Genomic DNA, 18,345 nt, shown 5'->3' with positions numbered 1-18,345 from the left:
AGTACATCTTTTAAAGAATTAGAAACTCGTGGAGCAACTCAAAAATAAAATCCATGGTAAATCTCTGTGTATCCTCCACTAAATAAACATACACTTAGTGCACTTTGCCATTATTCTCTACAAACATCCTCAAACTGATCCACTTACACTCCACAAATTTTATACACATCCACATAGATGAATTTAACTAAGTTCTTGTCACAGCACTATTAATCATCACCAACTAATGGGATCTACTGTCATTTCACCTTGCAGAGCAGAACAGAAACTGTCTAATCTCATGCAGCCTCAGGTATATCTACACACCAAAGCCTGAAGCTGCCTTTTTCCTGCTGTATTTTCTATTAAGTTAATCCTTTCTGACACCTCTGTGCTTAACCTCTTTTCCTCATTAGGCTCTGTGCTGCCAGTCCCCGATTCTTAAATACTTACCTACCTGGAAAGAGAGGCAGTTAAAACCCCCATTTGCTTTGCAGTAATTCATTCCACTGCAGCTGTTTTGTCTTTGTTTATCTAAGAGGCAGATACTTAGTATATTATCAGCAAAAATGTACTTAAAATATGAAACGCTTAAGTGCTTGTTCTGCAGAAAAATGCCCCCGTGACTGATATATTTAAATATATATGACATAATTACTTAATTTATATTAATGCATGAACGTGTAGTAATTTTGTTCAACGGTTCTCAAGTGAGGGATTGTGTGCCTTACAAAGGTCACAAGATAAATCTGTGGGGTCATGTGATGATTAACAGGTGAGGGTTGTAGAAAAACCACAAAAGTTCTGCCACATAAACTTGTATTCTGTTTTGGATTTTTTGCAATTCTTTGCTTTTTTGTGAAATAATTTTATCTCTTTAGGTTTCAGACAGTTATTTAAATTAAACCGTGTGAGAAGTTCAGTGGGGAAAATGAAGCCAAAATATAACAGGTACGAGTGCCACCGTCTTGCACTGTTGATGTCATTGGGAGCCAGAATGTATGATGTACTGATCAGGGTTGGAGCCGCGGTATCGAAGTCCGGCTCACACAGCCGGCCGACTCAATCACAAGCTGTGATCAGCTGTCAATCATGACGTGAAACCACCTTGTTGTAGCATCAGATAACTAAAACCAAACTGATGAGAAATATGAACATCCAGTGATAATAACTACTTAAAATGACAGAAACCATCCTTGGGGAAAAAAAACGTCTGACATGTATTTTGATTTTCTAGTTTGGCCCATGTCCTGTCTAGTAACATGGAGGAGACCGAGTTTATGACCTTTACTGCAGCCAACCACCAGGGGGCAATCAAAATGTCTTGGTTTTACTTTTGGGATGCTGTCATGTTGTCTGTTGGTAACAACTCATAAACCATGCTTCCATATATGGAAAAAAGCATGTTCAAACCAGGCTACATAAAGTGCAGTTTCATGAAAAACTGGTGGTATGTTAATAAACAGAGTAGAAGAAATATAGGTCACAAACTTTTTCTCACAAACATTTGACCGTTTTTGTGGCTGTGATGCTGGTAATGTGAACATACGGCAAATCAAACTGTCTCGGCAGATGGCTGCCCACCATACAGTCTGGATCAAATCAAAGTTTCTGCCAGTTAAAAGGATGTTTGTCCTCCCCACTGTCATCGTAGTGCTCACTCACAATGGTGTCTGTAAATGATTTTGTGAAGAGTACAGCCAAGAAGTGCTCTATATGAAAAGTACCCTGAGATAACTTATATTCTGTTATGATTTGGTGCTATATAAATAAAATTAACTGAATTGAATTGAATTTTTATGCAAAACCTTCATCTGCAAAGTAACTGATAATAACTGTAGCTGTCAAATACATCTACTGGAGTAAAAAGTAGAATATTTACCTCTGAAATATAGATAAATAGTATTTTAAGTAGCATAAAATTAATATATTTAAGTAAAGTACAAGAACCTTTTTTAATTAACCCTTCCTGCTGATTTTGAAGATGATAAAAACCTGTAAAAGCAACATATTGTGTCATCTTATCTTAGCTAATGTTAGCAAAACTCTAGCTAACAATATGTAGATTAGCTAGCTAGTTAGCTAAGCTAACATGTTTAGAATTTACTGTCAGATGTAGCTAGCTAGCTAAAATTGATGTAGATTAGCTACCTAGTTAGCTAGAGTTTTGCTACAGGGCAAAACTCTAGCTAACTAGCTAATGATTGATATGATTAGCTAGTTAGTTAGCTAGCTATTTAAAAAAAGATTAGTCAACTTAAAATGTGATATAGACTACAGTATGTTGCTTTTACAGGTCCTCTAGCAACATCTTTTAACCATCTTCAAAGTGTGGTTTTCTTTTCAATATCGACAAGCCTAGTATCTGAGCAGAGGAAAAAGGAGAAAATTGACCGAGTCCCTACAAGGGGATGGAAGTTTAATTGTACTTAATACAGTACTTGAGTTTAAGTTTTCAGTATATTTCCTCCACTAACATGGAGGTGTATAAAAATCCCTTTTGTCTGAAAACATCTATATTAAAGCAATTAAACACAATCACATTGTATCTTCTGAGGTGCTTTGTTCTTGGACCAGATGATAGTAAAGAAGAGAGAACCATCACTCATTCATTCAAAATTCATACGCTTCTCTAACCTCTTAAACCCAAAGAAGAAAATCACTATTTTTTCTTTAGATATATTTTATTAAAAAAGGAAACCCAACAAGAACTTTTTTTTACATAATGATCAAGGATTTTTATTATCTTAGTCTCTTTCATCAGTTTCATATCATTACAGAAAATGTTATAGTACAGCGTTGTTCAATGTCTCCTCATTGCTTAATAATTTCCTTAGGAGTGCTGGTCACATATATCTGTACAATATGGTTCTCATTTTTTTCTGTACATTTTTTGTGAAGTTGGTTAAAAAGGCTGTCAGCACTTAAAGAAGCTGTTTCTTTTCTTTCTTTTTTTTTTTTTTCTTAAATAGTTGATCAAATAAAAGATTATTTTTCCCAGGTTCAGCTCGCCCCTGGGGGGGTTTGGGGCAGAGTTTACACCCGGTCACCGTGAATATAAGGAAGCTTCAGGGTCTGGGCAGACTGGGGTGTGCCCCCGCACCTCCCCATCCCAACATCACCTCTTCCCTGCCCAGGCATTTGGCACTGCGCACATAAACAAGACTCACAAGATAAACAACAAGCAAAGCTCTTTGTGAAGCCATTATGATGCATACTAATGAGAGAAAAACAGAAGTGTCACCTTGATGGGCGCTCAAAAGAGGAAGCGGTCTTGATGTGCCCCCTCTTCCTCTTAGCTGAGCACCATGGGAAATCTGGAGTCTTCCTCAATGTTTTCTTCATTTTCAAAAAACAGATTATTTTTTTCCACTAAAGATGAGAAAATAATAATTTTCTTTTTTTGTCCTGGCAGGCACCTACAGCTGTCTATTAAAATGCTACTGCTATAGATAAGGTCTAGCATTGAACACACAAAGCAATTGCAATGAAAGGAACGAAGTTGCCTTAATATAATAATGATAATAAGAAGAATAATGATAATAATAATAAGAATAATCATAATAATATATTACAGAATAAATCTCTTTTTATAATTAGATTTTTTCATTAAAAGTTATATTTTCTTTGTTTGAAATACTATAATCTTTTTAAATTAATTTTTTCATATGTATCTAGGTTGTGATCAAGATGTTGACTATACCTCAACGTTATCCAAATCAATAAAAACTAGCTGTGCCGTTGCATATTACAGAATAGTCAATGATATGTGGACATGCACCGTGAACCACCCATTCCATCCCTCGCTATATGACGCCGACGCTCCGTCCCTCTGTGATGACATCATAGCCGGCCGATGACCATGACGTCGACCACCTCGCCCTTGTGCAGCTCCACGTATTGCTCTGTTTTCGGAGGTAACATCAGGAGCCCGTTAGCACTGCGCATGCTCATCAGCCTGCTGCTCACCTGGTTCCCTGTAGAGGAGAGGACGGAGAGACAGAAGGGACAAAATACTTTACTAAAAGATTGTAACCCATGAGTAAGATCATATTTGAACTCCTTACCAGACTGTGTGTGATGGTGTGTAACATTAAGAGCTTGTTAAAAACTAGAATTGCTGCCTTGTGGTGGCATGTAGTGTATTTTCTGGCAAGATGGAACTTATCACCAGGGTATATTAAAACGTGTGATACCAGAGAATAATTCCCGGTGAGAAACATGCTGTCTTCACTTACAGACTATTTTCACAGAGGAGAACAGAGGACTGATAGAGCGCTGAACATTATGACGTTCACAACAGTGAAGTTGACCACGTCATTTTATTCTATTAGACATTTGTGTGAAATTTTGTCACGAATTACGGCCCAAAACATGTTTTGTAAAGTCACAGTGACCTTGACTTTTGACCTCTAATCAGTTCATCCTTGGATCCAAGTGGCCATTTTGAAGAAATTCCCTCGAGGTGCTCTGGAGATGTCGCGTTCACAAGAACGGGACAGACAGACAACTCAAAAATGTAACGCCTCCTGCTATGGCTGTCAGCACACAGGCATAAAAACAAATTATGCCATTAACCAGTGAGTGTTTCCAGCTCGATTCAGATACGTCGCTGTCATACAGAATCCTTAACAGTATTTTGTGGCGCTGGCTTTGACTTCAGTACCTGTGCTCTGTGCCCACGGCAGAGGCTCCTGGTGATGCCATGTCAGAATGCAGCGGTGGTATTCAGGGCGAGGGTCCAACTTCACATCGCATGACAACTAGAGAATAAAACAAACAAAGTAAAATTATAATGAGATATGTCAACAAGCCATCTTCACCACGGTGGATATTTCTCTGTATTTCTTTCTTTCTTTCTTTCTTTTTTTTAATAATCATATATTGATTTTCAGAAGTGGTGTTAAAAGTACAGGGGAACAGATACACAAACAACAACAAGTGCACAAAAAATAAAGATAAATTCAGCAAAAAATATGAAATTCATATGAAAAACAAAGCAAAAAACCTCCTAAACTTTGGTGGGGACACAAAAAAGAGAAGTCCAACACCAGGACTCAGTTAACCAGTCGGACCGTTGATCATTCACGTCTGTGTTTCAGTCAGACTAACAACAGGCTGCCAAATTCTCTGAAAGCGTTCCTCTCTGTCTGACATAATGAATCTAGTTTTCTCTAGCTGTAACACATTTCCTAATTCCTATAGCCACATATCAAATGTTGGGAGCTTCTTAGATTTGCAGAATTGTAGCAGCAGTTGTTTTGGCAAATGCAAATGCTACAAGCTTAAAGGGGTAGTTCAGATTTTTTTGAGGTGGGGTCGTATAAATTACTTATCCATAGAAAGTGTATTACTTACAGTAGATGAATGTCAGCAATCTACTGTTTGCAGCAGCAGCAAGAGTTCTCATGTAAGAAGCTAAGCAATGTACTGCCACAGCAAAACATGTTTCAGCTATCAAAAAAAAAAGAAAATCAACATCACTTTAATGCATGATATATTTAGAATATTTTTACCACTTAAATTTGACATCAGACAGTCTTTTCTGACAGAAAACCACTTCAAAGCCACCAGACTCCTTTCTCAAAAAGTCATTTTACTTCACAGAACAGATGAGCTGCTGGTCACACAAGTCACACAATAATATAAACAAAGTAACGGCAGGAGGCAGCAGTAGACCAGAAACTCCCATGTTCTGTGAAGTAAAATCACTGTTTTTTTTCCAAAGCAGTCTGGTGGCTTTGGTGAGAGTGATATTTGGTTTATATAACAGCAGTTTCCTGTCAGAACAAGCTTTGTGACAGCAAGATAAAGCTGTGAACATGTTCTAAATATAGTGTACACTTTTTAGGTGGGCCTTTTTTTAGTGGCTAAAATAAAATAATATACAGTTTGCTGCTGACGCTGTTCACAGCAGGGTAGGGGCATGCTGACCGCCATCTACTGAAGTATTACACTGACCATAGATAAGTACCTCATACAAACCCACTTCAAAAAATATGAATAGGTTTCTTGGTTGAGAAGCGTTGACTGCAGTCTGGTAAAGCTTTGGACTTATGACCCTGATGAAGGCCACAAGCTGGAACACTTTTGTTTCCTTGTAAAGTTGTTCTTTATCACATTAGTTTTAATGGAGCCTCTGCAGACTTTCTTCGCTTCTCTGTGCACCTTGGAAGCAGGTGACGTTGTGCCAAAAATTCTTACAAAGCTTTGGACTCAATAACATTTTACGTTTGTTAAGCACGTGTCCTCAAGGATTGAATTTCCGCCAGAGAAGTCCTGGATATCAAACTTTCCTTCCAGCACATGAATGCAGCACAATAGTTGTGGCTTAAAAAAAAAGGAAAATCTTCTGATGGCAAAAATCCCAGATCTGGACCGTCACCAAAATATAATTAACTTGGGTAAAAGGCTATGTGCCCAACCAAATTCTGCCAAATTCTTGTACATTTCTAAACTTTATGCATTTTCTAATAGGCAACGAGGCAAACAGAATGCAGTGGAAACTCTTCCAACTTTATTGGCAAAGGTAAAGGTTTTTCCAGAATACTGTTTGACCTGGGTCTGATGCCATCTGCTGAGGGAAATTATCTGGCTACATCTGTGCTTTCAGACCATCAGTCCCACCACTAAGTGGCAGTAATGCATTCAAGTTGATTTCTAACTGCTTTATAACAGCAAGTGATGTAGCCGAGCTCTCTGGACGGCACCCATGATGGCAAGGGACCAGACCTCTCACTTGATGATGCTAGTTGGGGACACGAGCCGCGGCTGTTCAGTGTGTGTATGATATTATTATGATTTTTCTTGCTCTGCGATTATGAATATTCATGACCAGGCAGCAGGCCTTCAGGTCAGTGTGGGCCGTGATTGGTTCCTCTGCCAAGTCAAAGCAAAACATGATGGTCATAAATATGTATCAAGCAGATGATGAAAATAGTATTAAATCACGAGTTAAGATGTAATGAACTGCAATGATACACCCTGCAACTTTAGCACAGACATAAATGTAAATATTCACATAATTCATGTTTCCTCTCTGCTACAGTTTGTTGCATCTGCACGCAAATGTTCACTTATGGGAAGAGAAATGATTCTTTTGCAAATAGAGACTATTTTTCTTCCTTTTTTGATTTTTGAGAGACAAAAACAACTTTGATAATAGTCACATCAACATCACACCGCTCTCTGAATGGAGCCTGACAGGACTGACACTGTTTTTGGTTTACCTAAAAGGCTGAAACATGTCTGTTATGACCAAGACAGTGACTGTGAATTATTAAAGGGATAGTCTGGATTATTTCAAGTGGGATTATATGAGGTACTCGTCCATAGTCAGTGTATTATCTACAGTAGATGTTGATCGGACTGCTGGTGTAGGAAACTAAGAAATGTACGACCTACAACAGGGTTAGCAGCAAAACATTTTTTAGCAAAAAAGAAAATAAATATCATTGTATGCTATATTTTGAATATTACACAGTTTTAAAATCCAAAGAAATTTGTATTTCAAAAATTATTGAGTAAATTCATTGAGGTAAAAATGAATCATGGTTAATATTCAGTTGAAACCATTTAATTTTCAGTCACCTGAATAATGACAAATAAGGTTCACAGCTCACTGTGAACAATTTTTTACATTTTTATGAGTTTCTAAAACTCAAAGACTTGGGTTTATTTAAAGCAGAAAAGTAAACTATCCCAAATAAAGAATATAGGCTGGTAAAATACCTTTAGTTTATTTAAAAACTTCTTAAAAATCTATTGCAGTATGTTGCATTGAAATTATTAGTCATCTCACCTTTTTTTTTAATAGTGCGATACCTGGCCAATATAATGATGTTTTCCTGTCTGAAAAGGCTGTCTGACAGCAAGGTAAAGCGGTGAAAATATTCTACATATAGCATAAATTTAAACTGATATTCATAGTTTTTGTGGCTAAAACATGTTTTAGTAGCAGTATATTTCCACTCTGGGGGCGTGTCAACTGCCATCTACTGCAGGCAGTACACTGACTATGGATAAGTACCTCATACAATCCCACTCTAAATAATCCAAACTATCCCTTTAAGCTTCAGTGGATACCTTGTGTCAGGTCAATAAACATCACAAACTCTTTTTGTAACCACCAGCGCCTCAACAGAAGATGAACTTTGTGTGTCTTGGCCAGAGAGTCAGGTTGCCCCGGCTGCCCTGTGCATCCTACCCTCGCTTTAATGATGGTGGGCCTAGGGTCCAAAATGCCCTGCATCTTCCTCAAGGCAGGGATGACAAAAAGATTACAGGTGACAACAGCGGACACGGGGTTTCCTAGGACGGACGGACGGACGGACAGGGAGAGGAGAGAAAAGACAGAGGAAAATATATGAGTAACATCTCTTCATAAGCAGCGGAGTGAATCACTCTTTCTCTCAACTTCACACACTACCTGGGAGGGCAAAGATTAGTTTGCGAGCACCGTCCATGTCCAAGGTGGCAAATGTTGTTGGGAGACTGAAAGAGAAAAACAACATATATTATATGAAATCCTGTAAAAATTCCTCTGTTTTATCTTGTATATCACTTGCAGGTTTGCTTTACAGTTTACAGTTGTTTATTATTTTCTACGGCAACAAAGTAATATAATGCATTATAACTAGGATTTTTGTTATATTTCACATTTAATGATAACACATTGTCAAGTAACACATTATCAAAAGCACTGCAGTCATTCCTGACAGGTTGCAAAAAAGTGTGTGAAACAGTAGCAAATTAAATCTGGTATCAGGAAATGCTGCATCCACTTTACTAACAATTAAAGGAGCAATATGCAATAATTTTGCATCTAAAAACGAGTACAGCTGTCCATTTATTTGCATGCATTTTTTTTCCTTAAAGGGATCCCTGTTAAATGTATGATGGAAAATGTGGGCCTTCACTACGATATTTTAACCTACGTTACAAACTGGAGCAGAGAGCCATACAGAAGCGCACTCTCCTCTGCCTTGGTTGTAAAATGTAGATCATTTATTTAGAGTCTTTTTATGGGGCATCAACCTCACATTTATGCACGCATTGTTGAAAAAACAGACCTGAAGCGTAAATAAATGCTTCAGATCACAGTTACACCTGTGAGACACAGCTGAGACGGAGCATGGAGCCACAGACACACGGTAGACAGGAATGATTGAGATGTCTTTTTACCGTAAATGTTGCAATACAGGGGCATTTTTAGAAGTTTGGTGAAAGTAACCCAAAAGTAATGGAACACACTACAATACACAGAAGGTAATGTTGTAATGTAAGTTTTACTTTCAAATTAAAGTAACTAATATGTATTCGTTTTTGAAACCAACCCAACACTGATCACTTCACAGAACACATTTTTCTTTACATCTCCAAACTAATGTATGTAACAGCGTTGCATGAGAATAAAGTTGGCTCATTTTCTTACCCTGGTTTCATGAAAACACGACCAAAATGGATCTGAGCATGAAGATCGATATCCAGCACCTGCTTAAGGTAGTCCTAAAAAGACAGACAAGGAAAAATACAAACAGCAATACTTTTAAAAAGAGTCAGACCTTCGCCAAATACTAATATTTCAAAATATATTTTTTATTCATGCCAAAAGGAGATGAAATACCTAGATTAAGGAGATTTGTGATTAAAAGTAGAATATACAGGATGTGTCAGTTACTATTTGTAAATGCACCACAAAGTCTCACTCCCAGCATGTCAAACACTGACCGTTTGAGTTGGTAAAGCATCCAAAGCACAGAAAAATAATGAGAAAATAAGGAAATACAGGCAGAGGGCAGTACCACATGGGTCATAAATGATGACTGAGGGGGATCATTTTTACAAGACTTTTTTTTTTTCCGGAAAATCCTGCATACTGTGCCTCTAAAACTGTTGGTGTTGAATTATTACTTTTATATCAATCTCATAAATAAGTTAACTTTAACTACCCATAAAAAGTATCTGTGAGTCTTGGTGTCTTTTTTTTTTTTATTTTCTCGTTCCCCCCTCAACCACAAGGTGTCAGTGAAACACAACGCCATGACTGGATGTGTGCACTCCTTGCTCTGCCATCATACCTTCTCTCCCATGGACACTCCTCCTGAGGTGATGATGACATCAGCACGGCTGATGCCTTCATTCAGAGCGTTGAGAAGGTCATCGGGGCTGTGGGGCAGAGAGACGCACACACACAGACACCCAGACACACACGTTAACTACCAACTCAGAGGAAATGAAATAATAGAAGGAAAATGAGCCCATTTTAGAGGAAGTGCAGTAAGGTGATGAACATTATACTGGAGATGTAACGAGTATGGAAATGTTCTATGAATAAACATGAAGGCGTACTTGTCTCCCACGATGCCCAGGTTGATGGTGGGGTAGCCGTGCTCCTGGATAGTGGCCAGCAGGGTGGAGCGGTTGCTGTCCCTGATCTTCCCAGGATGGAGGTCGTCTTCTGGGTTCAGCAGCTTTCAAGACAGTGGTGGAGAATTTAAATATTAGGAACAGTATTTATGCATTCAATAATCTCCCTGTTTTAAGTCAGCATCAGTAAGAAAAAAACAGATATTCATAAAATATTCTTAGAATCTTTTTGGGTGGAAATAATAATAGGAAATAATTTTTCAGCTGGAAGAGAAGGGGTTCAGACCCTTTGTTTTCTATCATATTATAACCCCAATGCTCAAAAAACACCTGTTTGGACATTCAACAGGTAAACAGGTAAACTGGTACAGGTAACATGATCATGGTTGGGTACGAAAGGCTCAGTGGTTCATAAAAACTCAGAGAATCCAGAGAAATCTCTGCAAATAAGGGATATGGCCAAAAACCAACACTGAATGCCTGTGACCTTTGACCTCTCAGGCAGCACCGAAATAAAAACTGCATTAAAAACCCGCATAATTGTATAAAGGATACTACAATGGCTCAGGAATACTTTGCAAACCCGTTGTCAATAAACACAGTTTGTCGTTGCTTCTACAAATGCATGTTAAGACTCTACCATGCAAAGCAAAAGCCATATATCAACAACATCCAGAAATGCAGCCAACTTCTCTGGGCCTGCACTCGTCTGAGATGGACTGACAGAAAGTGGAAAAGTGCGCTGTGGTCTGACGAATCCACATCTCAGATTGTTTTTGGAAATCACAGATGTCGTGTCCTCCGGGCTGAAGAGGAAAAGGACCATCCAGATTGTTACCAGCGTAACATGTCACATATGCTGCCATCCAGATGTGTTTTTCAGGGACATTCCCGGTTATTTCAGTTAGAAAATGCCAAGACACATTCTGCACGTGTTCCAACAGCGTGGCACATAGAAAGGATGATTCCTTGGTGTATCCATGAATGCATATCACACACAACAGATGTAACAAGATGACATAATTAAAAAAAGGCGACCTGACCGGAGAGAAAAGGTGACTTTTCCACTTTTACTTGAGCAAAGAAGTTGAATCAGTACTTCTACTTTTTTTTTACACACTTGAATGAAGCAGGTCTTGTCTTGTGGGATGTGTATTTGTATTTTGTTTTTTTGATTTAACAGAAACCATCCAACAACATAATGTATGTCTTCTATTTTTCTTAAAAGGACAAAATCTGAATCTTCTGTTTCTTTAACGAGGAAATCTTGTTAAGGAGGACAACCATAACTAATTACTACAATTTTTAGAGGAAAGCAACACCATAAATGAACATGAATATAAGTCAGTAGGTTCATAGTGGGTTTGTGGGCTGACATACTGTATAGTGTAAGTTGTAAACACCAGCTCTGCATAGATATTTAAGTTTTTCTCCATCTGGGTCTGCAGCAAGCAGCATTAATACAGAACAGACATAAAGGAACATTTCATCAGACTTCACCAAAGCAGAGGAGACAGTAAACCACTTCACAAGTTTGCAATGTAGCCATGAAGCAGGTGACTCACGGCTGACTGATACAATTTAGACGTCTCTGCACACAGCACCGGGAACAAGGTGTTATGGGTATCTAGAGCCTGATGATGATCGCAACGAAGGTTACACACCCCATGAAACTGAAACTGTGGATCAGTCACACAGAAAATGCACAAATATGATCCCGGCGTTTAAAAGAAACCACCTGGTCACAGATAAACACATCCCTCACATCTGAGAGCACACATAAAATGGCTGAGTGCACATTCAGCTCCGAGTGTTGTTCTGGTGTCCGCAGTCAAAGCAAACAAATGTTGATTGTGCATAAATATGAACGAGGAACACTGTCAGAAAAAGATGGCACGTCGTTGTTGCCTTCAGCAGCTGAGGCCGAAGCTTTCTGGCAAATACAGATACAAAGCCGTACCTTTATCTGACGGTGTGGGGTGTAATTTCCTCGATGAAAACATGCACGCTGTTCTGAAGCCCTTACCTCGTTTCCTGTGGACATGACGGCCACCACGGGGAATTTCTGGACCTCCACCTCTGTGACTCCCACAGTGGCCAGGAGACCAATCTCAGACGGGCCCATGTGGGTGCCCTTTGCAAGCACACACTCCCCACGCTTGATGTCATGACCGATAGGCCTGTGACGGGACAGCAGAGAAGACGGTTCAGAGGAACAGGAAGAGATAAAGGGAAGAACGCTGAAAAAAGCACCATGCATTTAAAGCACGAATGCAGGACTTTTACATATGAATGAACATCTGTTACACTGAAGCCCTTGCCAAAAGAGTTCAGAGAGTGGTCATTAGGCCTGTCATTGTCAGGTAAATATTTCTGCGTAGTACAGTTTTTAAATCTGGTGACCATGGAAACATTCCCATGTTGGCACCAGGGATGTGACCATACATTTTTTCTTATTGCAGTGACAGAGCAACATATTGCCATAAGGTAGCAATTTACCGCAATTGCCTTAATATTACGTATTATTGGACTTTATTGAAGTCCAAAACTGAGTAACGTTGCGAGCATGTAGCGGTTGAATGTAGTGAATGAATAAACATTTTCTAAGAGAAAACAACAACAAAAAAGTCCACACTAACCTGATGTCCTGCCCTGGACGAGCTTGTACTAGGATTCGTACTTCCAGCTCCTCTGTGCCCTGAAAGACAGACCAGCTGTCAGATCCATCAAACTGTACAGATGCAGTTGTCCTTTGACTATACAAGACCAAAATGCATCGTGTGTTCTGTTCCTCTTTGGGCTAAACTTACTCTCAGTGACATTTAAAACAACCAGAATCCTAACCCTAACCCTAACCGACTTTAAGTTGCTATTGGGAAAGAGTCTACATACAGTGGCACCTGTATGAAGGTGAATTACTGATCCCCTTCACAGGGAAAATCCTGGTTTGGCTGACTTGACCACAACCATGATTCATAAAAGACCCAAGCTTACGTCTTCAGATTCGCGCAGCAGCTCGGTGTCTTCCACCTGGACTACAGCGTCGGCCCCACATGGTATCGGGGCACCCGTCGTCACCCTCATCACCTGGCCAGGCATCACTGTGTGGGTGGGCTGCACAGAGACCCAGACAGGATGAAACACACGACTAAAATTAAAATTAAATGACAAAAAAGGATAAAACACTACTGAAGTAACTTGCAAAGTCTTTCTTAAAGTGTGACAAACTGAAGACAACTTTGAGCCAGGCCAGTGATAAAAGTGAGAACACAATAAAACTGCATGCAAAATAAAGTGCAGACCTTGTAAAGGACATGAAAGCATGCACAGAGCTCATGTTTGCATGTGTGTTGATTTCTTTCAAGACAAGAGGTCGAGGTAGTCGATAAATCTCTGCAGCCTACTCTTGTCTCAGAGGTCTAATCTGTTTTATAGTTTGGCAGCACTTTGACTTTCGAGCCCTGCTTTGGGGCGAAGGGCTTTTCATCACCTGCTAAGGGAACACGCTGGTGTGCAATTACAGCTGGTCAAGGCGTGAGGTGAAGGACAAAAGTGAAGTGCTTTATTTTCATATACAGGTTGTGTGGGCGTTTGTGCGTGAGGCTGTTTTTTTGTGAGCCAGAGAAAGCATGTGTGTCTAAAGTGTGAACGTGGGCGCAGACCTGCTCTCCAGCTTGGGACTCTCCGATGATGAAGCGGTCGCCTGGGCCGTCAGCCGCTGAAATAAAAGAAAGATTTAATAGCATTACACATGTGTGCAGCTCACAATGTGTGTGTGTGTGTGTGGGAGTGTGTCATTTAGTTGAGTCATTTTAATTCAGTGAGCTACAGAATGAACAAACAGGAAGAGAAGGAGAGAGAGAGAGAAACATTGACATTTTGACTGAGTTGCAAGATTAATTTAATCTAAGATTAGTTCTGTTAGCAAAACTAGGTTTAAAATGAGTAAATCCAGATTTAAAATTAAGCAGAGCTCTGTTGCACAGCTCAAAACTATTATCCCTTTAGTAAATACAAATTTAGTGACAGAAATTAAATAGTTTGATAATTATGGAGATGCTTCCTTAACCAAATTAAAATAAATAGATGACAAAAGGATTTGAGTGGTGTTGGGACCTACTAAGTAAAAAAGGGGGGATAGTTGCTGACTGATAACTGACGGAATATTGCCTTGAGTTCTTGATAGTGTTAGCTAAAATGTTAACAAAGCATTACATTGTTTGCTAACTAGCTAAAAACTACAACAACAAAAAAGTTATATTGCTTGCTAGCTAGTTAAAAACAACAACAAAAGTTATACTGTTTGTTTGCGAGCTAAGTTAACAAAATGTTAACATTGTTTGATAGCTAGCTAAAAAGTTGGTTGACCTAATTAGCCTACTCATGATGGCTAAACAGAGAATTATTTTGCTCAGTCCATCTCAAAAAGGCAGCTATTTTAAAAGATAAAGTTTTAGTGCAATATAATTAGACTTAATCCACATTTATAGTTGAAAGAAAGAGGATTAAAGAGAGGTTTAAATGTAATCTTTCTTCATTTTACACTAGTTTTATTGTTTATTGTAACTTGAAAGTTAAACAATGATTTAATCAGGTTCCTTGTTTGTACAACACAGCCGTTATATTCTTTAATTAAACATCTCAAAAACAGACATACCATAATTTTAATACTAACAGGCCTCTAGATCTAAATATCAGTCACACAGTTGAACCGTCTGCCTCTGTATTGTTGAACAATGTAGACAATGTCATGTTCACACTGGGGAGCTTCAGTGTAGCCAAGACCAAATAGCTGAGTTGAGCCAATGAGGAAACAGAGAATCCAGAAACATCCATCGACCAGGACCAAGAAAGAAGCTCATCACAAAATACTCAAAAGCACAATTCAAATGTACATTTCCAAAATGTCCTTGGTGAGTGAGAAACTTTCATGGTTTTACATGTAATCTTGACTAAAGGATTTAAATGCTTCCCTACTTGTTGTTTAAAAAAACATCTGCCACTTATTTCCTTGGGAAAACCCCCACTGGATGACAACAAACATCTGTTGTTGAGTTAAAACCAGGATGTTTTTTTCTAACTTTTGAAAAAACTGACTTTTTCACCATCTTGATCCAGCCAGTGCTGATATTAAAGGCTGTCTACACCAAGAACAATAACTGTAACAATAACTTTAATGATTACAGTGTGAGCATCCACACTGATAAACAATAATGTTGTGTAATCAGTGGCACCAAACACATGCTGCACGCTCCAGCTGTTTCATCAGCTTGGGAGAATGGATGCAGATGACCTGTTACTGCTGTACTCTACTGATTCACAGGAGTTAATGTGAGTTGTTCTCTTTTAAAGACAAATTTTATTCATCCTTTCATAAAACCAAAAGCCAAATGAACTGAGGTCCCAAATGCTGCTTGGTCTCAGGTAAAATTATGTTTTTATGTGTAATTTGTAGCCTAATATTATATTATACTGTGCCCGTGTTTAAGAAGTTGTAGGCTATACTCTGCTGTTCACCAGTGATATTGTTTGCCGTTGTCATTGTAGTTATAGTTGTGGTGTGGACTCCAGCATCCACTTGAGTTTGAACAGTTTCTTAAAACAACATATTTATTTTTATAGTTATCATTCTTGTTGTGACAGCCCTTAACATCTCCTGTATATATGTTTTTTTTTAACCTGTCCAAACTGCAGCATGCTCAAAACACGGAAATCAGTCTTCTCTCCTGATACTTTCTAACCTCCGGTTACACCAAAAAGGTGGCTACTCCAGGTTGGTAAAAGAGAAAAAATAAGCACCGGCTCTGGAAAAACATTGGGTTATTTGCTCCTTCCACACCTCACAGTCTAGGCACTAAAATCTCTCAAATCTGCACATGTACGCCTCGGCAGGCGCCAGGCCCTCAGGACAGGTGCATAAAACCCAGAGAGACCTGCGGTGTTCTGCTCCTCCTACTCCATCAGCAAGAGCCAACAGCAGATGTTACATGCAAGAGTTTGTGAGCTGCCTGGAGCTAACAAGCTGCCACACTGCTCTCCAGGTTAACAGGGCCCTCGGTGCTTTCCAAGATGCTGATTTCTTGACCAAAACAACCAACTTTGCCTGGATCTCACCTACAAAACTGGTGTTAGTGCAGCCAAAGGAATGAAACTCTCTAAAACACATCTCTCTGAACAAAAGTAAACCCAACATCTCTTGCCACTTGTCTCCGCCTGGCAGCTACTGTATGGAGGACAGACTCCTCCATGTCCCACAATGCAGAGCCTCAATCTCCCTTCAGTTCACCCTGGCAGAAGAAGCCCTGACAAGGCTCCTGAGGCGGTTCTCCACTGCCCCAGTGTCCTGTTCATCTCTAATTAGGACAGTCAGGTCATTTGAACAAGATGAAAGACACACTGGCCTGGTTAGCTCCACAACTTCCTCTTAAGAAAACACAACAGTGACTCCATGGATAGACGCATGGACACTGCAGGTGCACGCAAAGACATAAAGAGATGTTAAACTGGATTTTATGGATTCAAAAATCCATCCATAAAAGATAAATCTGTGATATATTTACTGTAACAAATCATAAAATGTCCATGATATGTCACCAGAGATTAAGGAAACAAGCTAAGTTGAAATACACATTATTGCTTGCCCAATTCAGGTTAATTTGAGATTTCACTCACCTCAACCATAAACTGTATATTAAATAGGATTTCAGCCTATTGAATATACCATCTATGGCTCTAGCTCGCTAATTGGATGTGCAATTGTTGCATTTAGTTCCTCTAAGTTTGTGTGTAAAGCTTCTGTTCCTGCTAGCTAGTTTTAAAGTTGCCATTTGTTTTTTTATATCTTAACTGATATAGACTTTAGTAATGTGTAAAGCAGTTGCTGGGAGATCTGATGAACCGTCCAATCAAAAGAAATCACCTAAACAAATAGGAAGTGTAGCATCAGCAGTAACAGAAAAGTTCAGGCTAAGTTTTTGTTGGGGTGATGATAGCCGAACGCTGGCAGCAATAACTTTTTTTCCTCGGATGATGAAGGCATAACCCATCCTTCTCTTTATCTGATTGGCTTACCTTGATATTCTCAGCCTCACCCAATCCTGTAGTTGGATTCTCGAGCCTAAACTTACCCAGAACCAGAACAAACCAGAACCAGAGCCAATCAGAGTGAGAGTATGGCGGGTCATGACTTCGCCCTCCTAGAAAAAATTTTTTGCACGATGATAATGCCAGCTCAGTTTCCACAGTCACACCCTGACCGCTGCACTTGGGCTTGGGGGCATTGTTACACCTGGCACTTACTGGTAACACCTAATCTCTACGTCGGAGCTAGTTTGCTTGGTGGAACTCATTTTTATTTAGTGATGTGTCAATCTACAAATTATGGGGCTTTCCACTGGCAGTTTTGGCCGTGCTAAGTCAAACTTTTATCGTGCTGAGCTGTGCAGAATCACGCCAAGAGTAAAGCGTTGTGTCTGTGTGTTCAGCTCTCAGTGGTTTTGTAGCTTCTAACTGAATCTTTTGAAGTTTACTTTCTCTCCTGTGTTGCTGTTTGTACTTTCAGGTGTTTGTTTTATCTCGCTGTTTTGTGTTCGGTATCAGCTGACAGGAGTCGTGTTAAGTTACTTTTAGATAACAAAATAATGGAGGGGCTTCTATTGTGAAAATTTTATAGGAAATTAAGTGTTTATCCACTGTTTTAAAGGTGCTTGAATCTTCAGTTAGAAGACACACCTGCAAACAGGTAGATCTGCTGTAACGTTATAATGAAAATCCGTGCCGTGCTGGCATGCAGAATCAAACCGAGTCAAGTCATGCCAGCACACGTGTACAGAAAAGTGATATTGGTAAACTCTTACGCTATAAATGTCTAAATTTGAACTTCTGAACAGCTGGGGCAGCCGCCTGCAGAGCTCCCACTGTGCTCCATAACTGTTTCTCAAGACAAAAACTCAATTAAATGACCTTAAAAAGGACCAGTGTGGGATTAAACCTTGTCTT

General features: G+C 39.3%; 1 protein-coding gene across 9 annotated transcripts in view; it reads right to left on the bottom strand.

Annotated features, from left to right (window-relative positions):
- Positions 1-2,644: 2,644 nt before the first annotated feature.
- The window catches only part of gphnb (gephyrin b), a 144,871-nt gene continuing 129,170 nt past the window's right edge, over positions 2,645-18,345 (bottom strand). For 7 of the 9 annotated variants that reach the window (XM_084737143.1, XM_084737146.1, XM_084737140.1 and 4 more), the window contains 11 exons: positions 14,010-14,065; positions 13,342-13,461; positions 12,987-13,045; positions 12,374-12,527; positions 10,330-10,451; positions 10,059-10,146; positions 9,413-9,486; positions 8,405-8,472; positions 8,186-8,289; positions 4,646-4,742; positions 2,645-3,956 (listed from right to left, as the gene is read on the bottom strand). In XM_084737143.1, coding sequence (XP_084593269.1) covers positions 3,823-3,956; positions 4,646-4,742; positions 8,186-8,289; positions 8,405-8,472; positions 9,413-9,486; positions 10,059-10,146; positions 10,330-10,451; positions 12,374-12,527; positions 12,987-13,045; positions 13,342-13,461; positions 14,010-14,065 — 1,076 coding nt within the window. In that variant the 3' untranslated portion in view covers positions 2,645-3,822. The remainder of the gene's footprint in view (positions 3,957-4,645; positions 4,743-8,185; positions 8,290-8,404; positions 8,473-9,412; positions 9,487-10,058; positions 10,147-10,329; positions 10,452-12,373; positions 12,528-12,986; positions 13,046-13,341; positions 13,462-14,009; positions 14,066-18,345) is intronic. The other 2 variants (XM_084737141.1, XM_084737148.1) reach the window with 1 other exon arrangement.

This window comes from Lutjanus erythropterus, chromosome 15, assembly GCF_056507025.1.
Source record: "Lutjanus erythropterus isolate fLutEry1 chromosome 15, fLutEry1.hap2, whole genome shotgun sequence".
NCBI lineage: Eukaryota > Metazoa > Chordata > Actinopteri > Lutjaniformes > Lutjanidae > Lutjanus > Lutjanus erythropterus.
The sequence above is the reverse complement of the archived record's forward strand: the minus strand, read 5'-3'. Positions and strand labels throughout refer to the sequence as shown.